General features: G+C 36.9%; 1 protein-coding gene across 3 annotated transcripts in view; it reads left to right on the forward strand.

Annotated features, from left to right (window-relative positions):
* LOC139958559 (reversion-inducing cysteine-rich protein with Kazal motifs-like) overlaps positions 1 to 17,176 on the forward strand; it is a 104,289-nt gene that overhangs the window by 80,462 nt on the left and 6,651 nt on the right. For all 3 annotated transcript variants that reach the window (XM_071955697.1, XM_071955698.1, XM_071955696.1), the window contains exons 11-21: positions 374 to 476; positions 1,134 to 1,194; positions 2,727 to 2,939; positions 5,096 to 5,232; positions 8,749 to 8,910; positions 10,165 to 10,353; positions 11,244 to 11,448; positions 11,773 to 11,868; positions 12,815 to 12,879; positions 13,348 to 13,475; positions 14,132 to 14,264. In XM_071955697.1, coding sequence (XP_071811798.1) covers positions 374 to 476; positions 1,134 to 1,194; positions 2,727 to 2,939; positions 5,096 to 5,232; positions 8,749 to 8,910; positions 10,165 to 10,353; positions 11,244 to 11,448; positions 11,773 to 11,868; positions 12,815 to 12,879; positions 13,348 to 13,475; positions 14,132 to 14,264 — 1,492 coding nt within the window. The remainder of the gene's footprint in view (positions 1 to 373; positions 477 to 1,133; positions 1,195 to 2,726; positions 2,940 to 5,095; positions 5,233 to 8,748; positions 8,911 to 10,164; positions 10,354 to 11,243; positions 11,449 to 11,772; positions 11,869 to 12,814; positions 12,880 to 13,347; positions 13,476 to 14,131; positions 14,265 to 17,176) is intronic.

The raw sequence follows: 17,176 nt of genomic DNA on the forward strand, positions 1-17,176 counted from the left end.
TCGATTATTGGGTGAAATTGACACTCGGAGAGGAACTCTAACTAAGAAGAATTTTGATCACATTTTGAATAACACATGGTGGAATGGTTTCAAATTGACAGGAAAATTGGCAATCTTTATAATCCAAACAGCTACTCTAATGGTATTTAATATTTAATGTATTCCTAAAGTACATAATGGAGTAAGAATCTGTTGAAACTCATTAGGACAAGTGATTGCACATTTCCCAGCAAAAGCAAAATCCTACAAAAGACATTCCCATTTGACTATCGGATACAACTCTTCTGAGAAAATGATGCGTTTTTTTTCCCCCTCCCTTTCCATCCTTTTGAGGCTTTTAAGAAATAGTTTTGTACTTTTTATCTCTTTGCAGCTTTATAGCACTTCCTGGTCTAGTAAAGACAGTTGGTATGAATTTGACGATTACTGCCAGTATCAGCCTGCCGAGGTATCCTTGCTCATCTGCCTCGCAGATGGTAAGTTTTAATCTGATCTTATCTCAATATCGTAAATATAGCCTGTCTGGACGGATGGCGTGGAGGCTGGGATTGCATTCATAGGTTAACGACCTCATTAGGTGGGAGGGGCCAGACGTGGGATGATGGGTGCATATATCCTTGTTAATTATCTCTTGTATGAATAACTATAAACCACGTCAGGGAGGTGTCTGAAACAGATTCAGTCAAAAATAGATCTTTAATGTACTTGCGGGCAAAAGAAATTCTTTTTCTGCAATTTACAGTTTTGTAATGGTAGACCGGTAGCTTCATTTGGATCATAGTGATGCTTGGCCAAGATGTTTAATTTAATAATTATAATAATTCCCATTGCAGAGACAGTATATGATATACAGTAGCATTCATCACTGTTTTCTCTAGCCAAGAGAGTTTTTCTTTTTCCTACAATTTTAACAGCTGGGCTTGCTTTTAGAAGCTAAGCACATGAAGCAGTTAGTGAACTCATAATCACCTTTCAATAATTATCTATGTTTATCTAACTATCTATATTTATATACATATTTATATATATATATATATATATATATATATATATATATATATATATATATATATATAAATATATATATATATATATATATACACACATCTTGTTTCTCTTTCATTTCCATTCAGTTCAAGAGCCCTGTCAACCAGGATGTTCCGGTTTAGATTATTGCTCCAATTTTAATGATAGGTAAGCTCATCATCAATTAGACAAGACTTAATTCACCAGTCATTCATTAATCAGAGATTATCGGTACGCGCTATCATAGGCGTAGGAGCCTAATTTGATTTGGGGGGGCTGTAACGATTTGCCCGAAAAACATAACCAAAATTTTCCGCGCGCTCTGCGCACTTTCAACGTCTCAATGTGCATATCACATAGGCATTCATGTGATTACATCACATGCCAATAACTTATGAATGCCTATATGATATGCACATTAAGATGTTGAACGCGCGCGGATCGCGCGAAAAATTTTGGTTATATTTTCCGTGTTATTACCCTTCCATGTTGGTTATAATTATTGGGGAAGTCGTTACAATAATAATATCAGTTTAACCATTTATAAAAAACATTGCAAATTATTCTTCTTTCAGTAGCTGCCCGAAAAATTATCAGCATATTGCCCGAATTTTCACAAAAAAAATTGAAAAACACACTGCAAATTTTTCTTCTTTCAGTAGCTGCCCGAAAAATTATCAGCATATTGCCCGAATTTTCACAAAAAAAATTGAAAAACACATTGCAAATTATAATTCTAACAGTAGGTGCCCGAAAAATTATCAGCATATTTCCCGAATTTTCACCCCCAAAAATTGAAAAACACACTGCAAATTTTTCTTCTTTTATATAGTAGGTGCCCGAAAAATTATCAGCATATTGCCTATATTTTCACAAAAAAAAATTGGAAAACACGTTGCAATGTATTATTCTAACAGTAGGGGCCCGCAAAATTATCAGCATATTGCCCGAATTTTCACAAAAAAAAATTGAAAAACACACTGCAAATTTATCTTCTTTCAGTAGCTGCCCGAAAAATTATCAGCATCTTGCCCAAATTTTCACCCCAAAAAATTTGAAAAACACAATGCAAATTTTCTTCTTTTAGTAGGTGCCCGAAAACTTTAAGCATATTGCCCGAATTTTCACCGAAAAATTTTGGTTGGGGGGAGCAGCCCCCCCGCCTCCTACGCCTATGCGCGCTATAAGCTTTTTCCTTAGTAATGATATATTGACCTAATTTTAAGGTTAGACAAAACTTTTTGACCTTTGACATTGGTATTCAGAGACTAACTGTATGTGATATTGAAAAATATGGAAATGTTGTGCCAAACATCTCAAACATGCAATTGTTGAGAATCCTTGTTTCAAACAGAATTTTTGTATTTCCAGTGTTATGATAATCTTAGTAAGTAGGGGGAGGAATTTTGCATGGTCTGGCAAGATTCAGCCCCTTCCTAACCCAGGTATCACCATTGATGCAAGCTGAAGAAACATAAAATGAAAACCCTGTAAAAGACTCTTACCAATTCATTCTTACTATAAAAAGGCACCACCACTCTTGTGTGCAAAATATTGATTCAATTAAGATGGGTCGAAAAATTATATATTTAGGTCAATATTTGTCCGTATCTCACTCTGAATACCCTTGTTTTTATTAAAGAGTTCATTAATTTTGCTTTTAATATCCCATTTTGTTTTTGCCCGATCTGTTTAAACAGACCGACAGAGCTCTACAGAAGTTGTAACACCCGATCAGACGATAGCGCCAGAAATGACATGGCCCGCTGGGGAAACGGTCACATTGAGATGCCTTTCATGGATATACCAGTCTTGGATATCGCAGAGTGCGAATCGGATCGATGGAAGGCTGTGGCGTGCACACTTCAGGTGAAACCGTGTCACTCAAAGTCACACACCAACATGATATGCAAGTAAGGGAAACATAATTTGTAACAAAAACAGACGCTAGGGGAGGAGAGATTTCTTCAGAGGAAATAACAGATTGCTTTTCCAAACGAAATTGTAGCTTTGAAGAAACATGTGCTTTCTTAGTGTAATATGTTTATTAATCTAATATCGATACATCTAATGTGATGATTGGTTGCTGGCAACCTTTTTTCTTTCTGCATTGGAAAAATGAAAGATTTGTTTTTGGGTTCCACTCGTTCGGATTTAAAGGGCGTCTCGAATTGCCAAAATTTTTAGCCTGTAAAAAGTGCCAACCATTTTCAAAAATTGCTTTCCTCTGATAGGGCAAAAACAAACCCAAAGTGGTAAAATTGATTAGTCAATTATGGCTGAAATACAAACTGTAAATACTTACGAAAATGTTTGGGACCGATGCAGCAGCTAAAAAACTTCTAAAAAGGAGAAGGAAAGTTCTTACTCATCTTTTTTTTCTCTTTTTATTCCTTTTTTTTTTTCCTCCAATTTTTTTTGTTGATTTGAGATTGATGAGTTGTTTAATTTGCTTTGAATAACTATGCATGTTTGTGTAATGCATTCTGTGTCTTCTATCGAAATCAAATGTGATCTCTTTTTCTATTCTTGAGGGAATCCTATATCCTGTTCTAGGATGTAGTTTGTACACTGTTCCCTTTCAGCATGACTTCACACAAACTGCCTTCCTCTATCCGTGTAGAGTAGTGTCTCTCTCTCTCGGCTACATGCTTTAATAACTCAGGGATAAACAGTAAGGTTGCAACCACATGGTCTAGGCTGGATTATATTAATTTGCTCTTTTATACAACACACTTCCTGCTGTAAACACGGCCAATATTGGGAGATAATTCATTTTTGAGAGTGACTCCTTCTTCAGCCTCGGACTGAAGCTAATACCGAGATAATGGATGGTATCGCAGATCTTATTCCGCGCCCTCGGGGAGGAGCACCCCTGCGGGATACATTCATCATGTTCAATTGGAGTTCATTATCATGATTGAGCTAACCCGAGGCTAAGACTAAGAGTAGTGAATACGAGAAACAGATTGGATTCCCCGGCTCTCCTGCTCCTCCTCTTACGTACGTTACGATACCGGCGGATAGAACTGATCTGCCTCAGATATAATACTAAGAGGTTTATTATTACACACGCATACTACAGGGATAAATCGAGAATTTTTATAAACTTTAACTACCCCCTGGAAAAATGAAACAGTTCTCCGATTGTACAAAACGGAGATCGAGAAGGAGAGATGGATATTAAAGTTTATTGAAAGTAGGAATGGAAAGAAGATCAATTTCATGGATTTTTTTGTTGTTAAAACTATACTTAAGCATGAAACGTTGGTGGGCTAATCATATCAAATGTAAATTGGATGTAGGATAGGATGCAAAAACTGAAAAAGATAAAAAGTTGGAATTTGAAGAGAGGTTTTAAGAAGGAAGAGTTAGAGAGAGAGAGAGATTGTTGCTTTTAATCTCACTATGGCCTGAGGTGTGAGTCATGATGTATGGTTAAATTGGGGTACAGAATGAATGGTATGATCGTTATCCCAAGCCTTAATGGATTTAGCATGGCCGTTGCCCATGGCAACATAAGCTGTTGTAGTATACATATTGATCTTCATCGTATGGTAATCCAGATGACATACTATGCGTTTCTGTGAAACGTGCAGAACAAAGGGATGGCCAAGATCGTTTGGGGCAGGTATACATAGTAAAAACAAATATGGGGGTCGGGGGGTAGGGATGCGAGGGGTTAGGGAAGGGAGGGGTTAGGGAAGGGAGGGGGTAGGGAAGATTCAGAGTGGGGTGATATAGTTCAAGGAAATTGATCTAATGAATTGTACAAGTGGAGTTGGTAAAATTAAGTCTATTCCTTACATTATACCTCATTAACAGTCAAACTAATGACAGTCAGATTCACATGATAGATGGAAACTTATGAAGGGAGGAGTTGGGTTGTGGATGGGAGGGGAGGGGTTAATGGGAAGGATGAAGTGAGGTGGAGGAAAGGATCGACATAGATTGACTTGGGGTACTTTGGTTTGTGATAATCGCTATTAAATAGAAAGGGAAATGAGAGGAAAAGTCATTTTGGCATATTTCTTAAACAGAAGCTCCATATTTTGTTTGTCTGTTTTAGATCTGATTGCGTGCACATATTGAACCAGTGCATCGATCTGTCTCGTCTTCCGAAGGGTGTAACAGCTGAAGGTCTATGCAACATTCTTTCACCGATGGAGAAAAATGCTCCCTGTGTACCACTGGACGAATATCTTGGTAAGAGTTTGGAAGCTGGTGAATTTGTCCCGAAGTACGCTTCATCTTTGAAGAATCCAAAGCCATATTTTGTTTGAGTTTGATCCGTGAGAAAGTAGAAAGTCCCTCCTCTTGTATGCTAATACATAGAGTGAGACATACATGTTGCTTCCGTTAAATAGTTTTCTGCATTATCAGATGAAATCACAGATTAGCTTAATAGGGTTAATCATTATATTGCCCCAAAATATGCTAGAAAGAAAGAAAAATGGTCACTTTAAATATGTTCATCCAAAGCATTTTAAAGCTAATCTTAACGAAGGAATCCCCCCCCCCCCCACCCAAACTCAGTGTTAGGATGGTTAGAATCAGACTGGGAAAAGTCCATTGGGAAACACTCTAAGCAATTTAAATCACTTTGGTTGTAGGAGGTTGCAGACAGTACGGATGATAAATGCAAATGATAGGTCAAGTTAGTTGATAAAGTTGTATAAAGTTGAGTTGATATATTTAAAAGAAATTAGAAAGTTTGACACATGTACGTAACATAAATGATGTTTACCATAGTGGAAATGTGTGTTTTATTGTACTGTACTAAATCAGCGTACAATTCACACATGAAGTTTGACTTTAAGTTATACTTAACAGTTTCACTAACCAGCTATATTGTCAGGCTAAATCTATCCCCGATGCATAGATGGACGAGTGGTACAGGCTTCATGTTTAAAATCAGTTTCCTTCGTTCGTCAAAGTTTGGGAAAGGAAATCCTCATTTAATGACATTGCTGCCTGACAAACACCTGACAATTTTAATTTCAAATTCTTCATCGTGTAGAATGATAGCAGTCTTGAAGTTGCAATCAATTTCAATTTGGGATAATTTAGTTTAGGTATTGCCTAAATTATTTAAAGTGAACTTTGATCTGTATAGTATGACCCATTTGGTACAAGCTTGCCTTTTAGAAACTATAAAAAAAAAAAGAAGTAGGGGGGGGGGAAGGAGTCACGATTTTTGGCCAATAGGCTCTTGAAGGGAACTGCATGGGGTGAATAATGATTGTAGAAAGTTGTGGGAAACCATGATGAATGTGTGTGCACAAACACCATAATAAATATGCTGTTAGGAAAGTCCTCTATAGTCACATTTTGCATCTGGTCACCAATAATAGGCCTAGCAAGTATAACTGAAAACGAGATTGATCCCACTATTATAAAAGACACGTACCCATTTCACTTTGTTTATACCAAATGCACCTTTTTGAGAAGTTTCATAAAAAACTAGAGTTTTTGGTTCCTTGCTTTAGCAAAAAGGAACCTATGCAGTCAGGTTTGTGTGTGTGTGTGTGTGTGTGTCTGTGACACTTGCTTGGGTACGCTCTATCTCAATAAGGGAATGTTGGATTGAGGCCAAACTTGGACTATAGATCCACCATATGGAGAAGGTGTGCCCTATTGTTTTTGGTGCCCACAAAGGTCATCAAAGGTCAGTTATGGTCCAAAAACCAAAAATATTAAAACTGCAATAACTCCCAGTGCCAATGTGCGACAAGGTTGATATTTTGGGACAAGTTGTGAACTGGTTAGGGGAACATTTTCAAACTTAACGGTCATGTGATCCGAGGTCACCAAAGGTCAATTAATGATAAAAAACTAGTATTTTTGCGATAACTTGAGAACGAATTGTCCGTTAGGGTTGGGAGTTACCTCAATGTAATCCAATTGTCGACCCGCATCTGGGTGACCCTTGACCTCAATTTGACCTCTGGTGACCTTTACGTGTTTTGGGGATTTTTACAGTTTCGATGCTATTTTCAGATGTCAAAGGTACCTTATGATCATAAATGTCAATAGGTTGACCCCATGTGACCTTTTTGTGCAAAGTTATAAGGGGTCAAAGTTTTTCGGTCGGAGTTAGAATGGCTGTACAGACTTGTCGTTTTGCTTTTTCTAATCAGAAGATAAAACTACATCTGAAACCAAGGTCAAAAGGTCAAAGGTCACATTAGAAAAAATGTGCTTATTTAGGGAGGAAACGAACAAAAAAGAAAATGTTTGGTTTTGATGCTAGATTTGGATATCAAAGGTACCTTCCGATCAAAAATGTCAATGGGTTGACACCCCTGTGAGCTTCATGTGCGAAGTTATACGAGGTCAAAGTTAATTTTCAGACATTTAATGCAATAACTCCCAGTTCCGAGGTGTGACACGGTTGATATTTTTGGACAAGTTGCAAATGGTATAGGGTAATATTTTCAAACTTAAAGGTCATGTGATCCGAGGTCACCAAAGGTCAATAAATGTTAAAAAACTAGAATTTTGGGGGGAGAAAATGGGCAAAGACAAAAATGTATGAATTTTTATAGTTTGATGCTATATACACATCACACCGATCAAAAATGTCAATGGGTTGACCCAAGGTGACCTTTGTGGGTTCAGTTATACAAGGTCAAAGTTAAATTTCAGATATTTAATGCAATAACCCCCATTGCCAAGGTGTGACATGGTTGATATTTTTGGACAAGTTGCAAATGGTATAGGGGAACATTTTCAAACTTAATGGTCATGTGATCCGAGGTCACCAAAGGTCAATTAATGATAAAAAACTAGTTTTTTTGCGGTAACTTGAGAACGAATTGTCCGTTAGGGTTGGAAATTGCTTCAATGTAATGTCAACCCGCATGTGGGTGACCTTTGACCTTAATTTGACCTCTGGTGACCTTTACTTGTTTTGGGGATTTTTACAGTTTCGATGCTATTTTCAGATGTCAAAGGTACCTTCTGATCATTAATGTCGATGGGTTGACCCCCGTGGGACCTTCGTGTGCAAAGTTATTAATGTTAAAAATTAATTAATGTTAAAAAACTAGTATTTTGGGGGGAAAAATGGGCAAAGAAAAAATGTTTGAATTTTTACAGTTTTGATGCTCTATTTAGGTCTCACCGATCAAAAAGGTCAATTGGTTGACCTCCGGGTGACCTTTGTATGTGTAGTTATGTATACAAGTTCAAAGTTAATTTTTAGACATTTAATGCAATTAAATCCCATTGCCACGGTTGATATTTTGGGACAAGTTGTGAATGGGGTGGTGGAACATTTTCAAATTTCACGGTCATGTCATCTGTGGTCACCAATGTTATCATATCTGTTGACCTGCTTGTAGGTGACCTTATATCTCTTACATTTTCGGCGCCATATTCAGATCTCAAAAGTGCATTTTGATCATAATCCGATCACAATTTGTGATCACAAAAGTGTTGGCTATAGTGTTGGTTACTTTATGGGTACATGTAGGACCACAATTACTTGACTATTTGAACCCAATCTTGCTTGATAATATTATGTGTATTGTCATATACCCCTACGCAAGGAACCACAGTGCCCTTGGGCTCTTGTTTAAATATTATAATTTTTTTTGTAATACCGATGTGTTTTCGAGTTTCATTCATCCCACTGGTCAGGACAGATGTACGTTAAATATCAGTTAGGTACGGTCAATTCTGTCACCAATTCAACTTTTGTCCCCTTTTGTTATTTAGTTGTAGATACAGCAAAGTTCCCCAAGGATCAGGTGAGGGGACTCACTTACCCTTGTGTGGCTCACAGTTGTGCCAACCATTCACAGAGTCACAGTGTCTGCAGTATTGACAGAGAGGCTTGTAGCATGGGAGAGGTCTGCAAACAACACAGATGTGATGACGGTAAGCAGGCCATAATTTAACATTCAAAGTTTGTGTAGCAGTTTCAAAAGCAGTGAGACCATCTATTATAAAATACAATTGTTCCTAGCTGTGTGTATAAAGTGCTATACCAGTTTTGCCCTCGAATAAGCAATTAAGTTTTGGATAGCATTTTGGCGATGAGATACTGGATAAATGATTTGTTGGTAAGATGATAATACATGCATATTTGAGAATGAACAAGTGGATATAGGATAATGCATTGCATACAAATTAGAATGAACACATGCATAGGTGAGAAAGAACTCATCTTTGTGTGAGAAATCACACATGCATACGTGAGAATGGATACATACATGTGAGAATGGATACATATATGCGAGAATGGACACATGTGAGAATGGAGAAAATAACACATACAAATCTGAAAATGGATGCATACATATGATAATGTACGCATATGTATTGGAGTGAATACATGCATGTGAAAATGAACATTGATATGTGAGAATGGATATCACACTTATTAGAATGAACATTTGCATACATGAGAAAGAACACATCTACATGTGAGAAATCAGACATGCATACGTGAGAATGGATGCTTACATGTGAGAATGGACACATGCACATGCCAAAAATAACACATGCAAATCTGACTATGGATGCTTACATATGAGAATGTATGCATACATATTGTAGTGAATGCATGCATGTGAAAATGAATATGTGATATTTGAGAATGGATGGCATACTTATCAGAATGATCATTTACATACATGAGAAAGAACACATTTTTATGTGAGAAATCAGACATGCATATGTGAGAATGAATGCATACATGTGAGAATGGACAAATGCACATGTAGAAAATAACATATGCAAATCTGAGAATGGATGCATACAAATGAGAATGTACGCACACATATTGGAGTGAATGCATGCATGTGAAAATGAACATTGATATGTGAGAATGGATGGCATACTTATCAGAATGAACATTTGCATACATGAGAAAGAACACATCTACATGTGAGAATGGATGCATACAATATGTGAGAATGCATGGACACCTATCTCACATTGAATGCTTACCTATTGGAATGAACCTGCACATGTGAGAATGGATGAAAACATATGAGAATGAACACATGCCTATATGTGAGAATGAACACATGCAATATACAATTTCTGTTTATGTTTCTTAAGCTTTCAAGATTCAAAGAAAAACTAGTTTCAATTATAAGTTGTTTATTTATTTTTTTTTGTCTGTAGGATGCAAACTTGGAGATTCATCTAACTTCCTGGTTCCAGTTGGTAGTTGGATCCGCCTGACGGATCGAGATGATGAGGGATGCTACCAAGCTTGCCAGTGCGGGAGACGAGGAGAATTTGAATACTGTCAAGCATTAGGGTGTGACCAGCAATCCTCTGAATCTTGTAGAGTTAGCGGCCAGATTAGAGGTGAGTGATTTAATCTGAAACACTGTGCAGGGTAAAGTGTGGTCCATGCTCAAATAGGTGTGACTTAATCTGAAACACAGTGGGTAAAGTGTGGTCCATGCTCAAAGTTTCCAGCCATCTGCAGGAAATATAATCCCTATTAACTCTGTAATACTGGATTAATGTTTTTATCCAACCATAAATCAACTAAACAAATGAATGTCACAGACTGACCCAGAACAAGAACATGAAAGTTAAGGAAGTTTGTACCTAGGGACAATTGTGTTGCATATTTTGACACAGTAGATGGACAAGGTCCAAATTAACAACTTACTAACATATTAGATACCATTTAATACGATATTTCCATTTGAACTGGTATGGCCCGGACATTCGATACAAATTTTCACCGTGGCTCGCAAGATCAATTTCGTCCCCTCCCCTTGATCTAAAGGAAGAAGGGAGGTCACAGGTCGGACATTTAATATGAAAGAAGAGAGAATTGTCAGTATATCACTCTTATCTTTAGCAGCCGCGGCTAATTGTGATGATGAGTAACCTGTATGATTGTAGAAGATAACCGGTGAAAAGCCTGTCGCCTTGCTTCCCAGGAATCAGGCACTTTGATATGTAGTGTATGTACTGTAGCTTAACCTAACTTTTTTTAATACATAATTCTGGGCTTTGCAAGCCAATTATTACAGTTGATTGCACCACCGTATCTGAGATTAAATTACATTGCGTGATCTAGAATGCCAGGTTAGGAAATTCACTGGGCCATGTTATATTCTATTATAAACGTAGGCAACCCCCTCCCCTCGCCCTCTGCTGAAATATGACGTAAAACGAGCCTGGGATATCAATTCTAAAATCATTACTAATCTGCAAGTTGTTTCCCCATTTATTCCCAGAGCATGGAAGTCATTATCACATTGACTGTAACATCTGTACATGCTACAAAGGTGTTGAGATATGCTCATCTCGACAGTGCCTGACCAGTGAGATGCTACCTGAGGAGCAGCACCGCTACACTGGCCTGCCATGTGATTGTTCAGATCAGTACGTCCCTATATGTGCAGTCAACGGTAAAACATACCCAAGTGCCTGTTTAGCAAAGTAAGTCTTCTCTGCAAGTGAGTGTGAGTTTATGGAAGGGATGGACATATAGATCTTGGGTAGTCATTGTGAAAAATGGTACTTTTTTTTTTTTTTAAAGTTTGGAATGGATTTTCATCAGAAATATCTTGATCACATGAGGTTCATGCAGATGGTTGGCTTTTCATCTTGTTACAATTTCTGAAATTGTTTAACTAGATCATTTTCTCAGATTTTTCAGATTTTATTTTCTTATGATTGATTGATTGATTTTTTTATTTTTATTTATATATTTATTTATTTATTTATTTATTATTGATTGATTGATTGATTGATTTATTTCAGTTGTGCAGAGAAGTTGTCTGATCTCAAATTCAAGTATGGTGATTGCTCCATGGGTGATCCGTGTAGCTCTCCCGATGCGTGTCCGTCCGGCACATGGTGCGTACCTGTAGTTTATCTCCTTACTTTATCCAAAATTTGTTCTGGTCAGCTTCATCAGCAGGCAACATCTTTGACCTTTGTAAGAAGGTCGTTTTTGACCATCTTGGTTGTGGCGAGCATAGTTTGAGTTTGGATAATCTAATACAATACATGTTCATCTTTGCAAAGTGAGAATGCGGTAGTGCTGGTTAGTTTATTGACGGATTCAATTATTGATTGATGGATAGTTTGATTGATTGATTAATTGATTGTTCTTCAAGGTCTATAGCATTGCCCCCATAATACTAATCAGTCTGGAAGGCAGTGGCGGAGCTTGGGGTATTGGACAGGGGGGTCGAGAATGGTCTGTAGGGGCGCTTTCGACACTATCTAAGCGGAGCGCCACCACAGGTTGGCGCGGAGCGTACAGAAATTTTTTGAGTAAACATACTCCCTAGATCGCCGGAAATTATCCTTTCCAGGCCTTGCTAATTTGCAGATAAACAAAGAATAAATAGGTGTCATCGCCAACAAAATGTGACAAATGTCAATAGGTAGATGAGAGCGCAATAAAAAGGTCAATAATCGCGAATAAGTAAAAAGTGGTAAAGAGCTGAAAAGGGCGCCAGCAGTCCATTTGAGTCTGTCAGGGGCGCATCCGCATCCGCCCCCCTGACTGTATGGACGCTCCGCCACTGCTGGAAGGCAGTTATTTTACAATGCCAAGCTGATCCACATGTTCATGTGGAGGAAGACCAATAACTCGTAACTTAGACTTCACGTCAGGTGGCTAGCCAATTTCCAGCTTCAGTTCATATTTTGATACATGCAGCTAGAAGTCACTCCTGTTCAAAAATGAACGAACACTATACCGCCCTCTATACTGCCCATCCTAAAAGCACTTTCCTGTCTAATTGAACTCTCCATAACGTAATTGTTCCTTCTTCGTTATCCTCCATTTTAGGTGCTTGCCAAAACGAGCAGTTTGTCTGAGTGTCCCATTAGAGAAATGCCAGCAGTATGAATGTGGTAAGTAATGGAGGTGACATGCTTACTTTTAAAAGCATTTTTTGATTTGCACTGCTTTATACTTTAAAGCAACAGGTAAACAAGTATTCTATGACACACACACATACAAAAGAAACTAAGGAATAGTTCAAATGGTCCATGAAGGAGATTATTTTAATAAGGAAGGTTACTTTACTTATAGACAGATAGTATCAACTTGGTTAATTCACCACAAATTTAGGGCTGATCTTCTTCTACAATAATCAAAAGACATGATTACTTTTTAGCTTGTGATGAAAAATTACAATCCTACTGGCCAATTAAGATTTTCTATATAAAGTTATAAAGCACCATAAAATTTGGCACATTACTGCTCTGCAACCAATCGCAGGCAGTTCGCATTGATGTGGCAAAGAGACAGCATTGCAAGATAAGAAATGGAAGTAAATAAATGTCTAAATAAAATGATGCCATTGGTTTCTTTAACAGTGTCTACCCCTGTGAACTGTGAGAATGAACTCTATGTACCAGTCTGCGATACAGACGGTATTCAGCACCCCAACTTGTGTAAACTTCAGAAAAGACGCAAGGTGCTAGCCTATCGGGGGGAATGTATGGTAAGTACCGCATACCGTATAGTGTCTATAGTTAAAGGCAGACACATCCCTCTCAGCTTAACCCCCTCCTACCCCACCCCACTCCTCCCTCCCTCCCTCCTCTTCCTTGTTGTAATATGAAAGGGTTAACAAATGTAATACAAAGAGTTTTGTTCATATTATGATCTGAACAAATTTTAGGATGTAGAATATATCCTATTATAGCCTGTCTCTCATCCAGCTTACATCATTCATCAGTCAGTCTAAAGATAAAATTTTACCTATTAAATATTCATCCTAAATTCAGAGGCTTGATTGTTCATGATGAGACTATTATAATGGGCTATATGTGCTAATAGCCTATCCTGTGATGTATTTTAGATCCTCCTGCAAGCAGGAACTCGCGAAGAAGCCATCATTGGCTCATCAAAGCCGCAAGCTGACCGAAGTCAGTCTCTTACATTCATATTTAACGTCCAGGATTATGACTTGTCAATTGTAAACAACTCTGTAACTGGACGACATACATTAATCTTGGAGTGACTCAAACTCGGGACCTTATGATTCGAAGGCACTGGCATTAACCACTGAGTTAACACTCCTATCCTGTGATATTTTATTATTTTAGATACAATGGGATTCCACTTTCATTAATCTCTCTTTCCCTTCTCCTGCAGGGGGAGTGTCATGGTGACGGTGTCCAGGTATGTGGTCACAACGGAGAGACTTATCCCAGCAAGTGTGTGGCATGGCAACATAAGACCACCGTAGATTACCTCGGCCCTTGCGAGGCTGTTGGTCCAATCTCAGGTGAGAGAGACACTGTGCAGAACAAAAAAGGGCTTTTTTCATCGATATACACAAAGTTGACAATTTACATGAGCAAATACCTGCTTTTACACTTTTGGGAGCCTACAAACTTAACATTACTGCCAAAATAGGCTTAATGTCAGTACTACTATGCAGTGTTCAATTGGGACGAAGTTAAGTGTGGTCCTTCTGACATGAGTGTCTGCAACAAAATTTAAATATTTTGTGGGCGGCTTTGTGATTACTTGACTATAGTATTAATTGTAAATATTTCAGTTATTGGTATTGCGTCATCGTCGTTATACAGTTCCCCTTCTTGACTGTCTTTTCGAGTTTGTACTCAATACTAACAATTCTAGGTATATTGCATATTTAAACAGCTTTTGTAAAATGAGCATAATTATGGAATAGCATTTAAGTACTTTATGCTCTGTTTACACAAGTACACAAACAGTGTAGTCTATCTTTCATATGCAGTACAATACTGTCATTTTCTAATCTCTACCTGTACTTTACGGTTTCTGTACAGTAGTGTTCCATTTGGTGTATCATAGTGTGTGTGTCGTACAGTACATACCCTAAGTAAATTTATTGTACTGTAGGGTGCTGTATACTGTCCAGCATTTAACTGAGTATAGTACAGATAAGTATATTATAGTACATTACAGGAAGTATTATAGTACCATACAGTAGGCCTACTATGCAAATACTACACTTCACTCTATACATAACAGTCCTGTAGGTTGCTGTATACTGTCCAGCATTTAACTATATATAGTTAAATGTAGCATAGTACATTACAGTATAGTATAGTATAGTGCAGTTAAGTATATTATAGTACATTACAGGAAGTATTATAGTACCATACAGTAGGTCTACTATGCAAATACTACACTTCACTCTATACATAACAGTCCTGTAGGTTGCTGTATACTGTCCAGCATTTAACTATATATAGTTAAATGTAGCATAGTACATTACAGTATAGTATAGTATAGTGCAGTTAAGTATATTATAGTACATTACAGGAAGTATTATAGTACCATACAGTAGGTCTACTATGCAAATACTGTACTTCACTCAATACATAACAGTTCTGTAGGGTGCTGTATACTGTCCAGCATTTAACTATATATAGTTAAATGTAGCATAGTACATTACAGTATAGTATAGTATAGTGCAGTTAAGTATATTATAGTACATTACAGGAAGTATAGTACCATACAGTAGGCCTACTATGCAAATACTGTACTTCACTCAATACATAACAGTTCTGTAGGGTGCTGTATACTATCCTGAAGTTAGATGCATTATAGTCCCATAAGTTGGCCTACTATGCAATACTGTACATAACTATGCATAGCAGTTCTGTAGGATGTGTTATGGTGTCCAGTGGTTTACTGTACGGAGAAATGCCCCAATACATTAACTTTCTTTATGGCACTGTTGGTTAATATTATTTAGTGAGAACAAGAGAGATTTGGGTTGCATGACGTGTGTGGAATAGCAACATAAAAAATATTGTAGATGATCTTGAAAGAGTAAAGTATCATGCAGCAATTATTCATTACTGTACTATAAAAGGATGCTGTACTATACTGTGTTCTTTATGTAGTGTTACTGTTTAGTACATATTAGTACAATAAGGGTAAGCATAGTATGCATGCAGTATTATTCATTACTGTACTATAAAAGGATGCTGTACTATACTGTGTTCTTTATGTAGTGTTACTGTTTAGTACATATTAGTACAATAAGGGTAAGCATAGTATGCATGCAGTATTATTCATTACTGTACTATAAAAGGATGCTGTACTATACTGTGTTCTTTATGTAGTGTTACTGTTTAGTACATATTAGTACAATAAGGGTAAGCATAGTATGCATGCAGTATTATTCATTACTGAACTATAAAAGGATGCTGTACTATACTGTGTTCTTTATGTAGTGTTACTGTTTAGTACATATTAGTACAATAAGGGTAAGCATAGTATGCATGCAGTATTATTCATTACTGTACTATAAAAGGATGCTGTACTATACTGTGTTCTTTATGTAGTGTTACTGTTTAGTACATATTAGTACAATAAGGGTAAGCATAGTATGCATGCAGTATTATTCATTACTGTACTATAAAAGGATGCTGTACTATACTGTGTTCTTTATGTAGTGTTACTGTTTAGTACATATTAGTACAATAAGGGTAAGCATAGTATGCATGCAGTATTATTCATTACTGTACTATAAAAGGATGCTGTACTATACTGTGTTCTTTATGTAGTGTTACTGTTTAGTACATATTAGTACAATAAGGGTAAGCATAGTATGCATGCAGCAATTATTCATTACTGTACTATAAAAGGATGCTGTACTATACTGTGTTCTTTATGTAGTGTTACTGTTTAGTACATATTAGTACAATAAGGGTAAGCATAGTATGCATGCAGCAATTATTCATTACTGTACTATAAAAGGATGCTGTACTATACTGTGTTCTTTATGTAGTGTTACTGTTTAGTACATATTAGTACAATAAGGGTAAGCATAGTATGCATGCAGCAATTATTCATTACTGTACTATAAAAGGATGCTGTACTATACTGTGTTCTTTATGTAGTGTTACTGTTTAGTACATATTAGTACAATAAGGGTAAGCATAGTATGCATGCAGTATTATTCATTACTGTACAGTAATGGTACTGTAGGGAGTTTTTTGTTGTTGTACTGAACAGAATAATTAACACAGTATAATACTGTTTTTTATGTAGTGTTACTGTTTAGTACATATTAGTACAATAAGGGTAAGCATAGTATGCATGCAGTATTATTCATTACTGTACAGTAATGGTACTGTAGGGAGTTTTTTGTTGTTGTACTGAACAGAATAATTAACACAGTATAATACTGTTCTT

Source organism: Apostichopus japonicus, chromosome 18 (assembly GCF_037975245.1).
Source record: "Apostichopus japonicus isolate 1M-3 chromosome 18, ASM3797524v1, whole genome shotgun sequence".
NCBI classification, from domain to species: Eukaryota; Metazoa; Echinodermata; class Holothuroidea; order Aspidochirotida; family Stichopodidae; genus Apostichopus; species Apostichopus japonicus.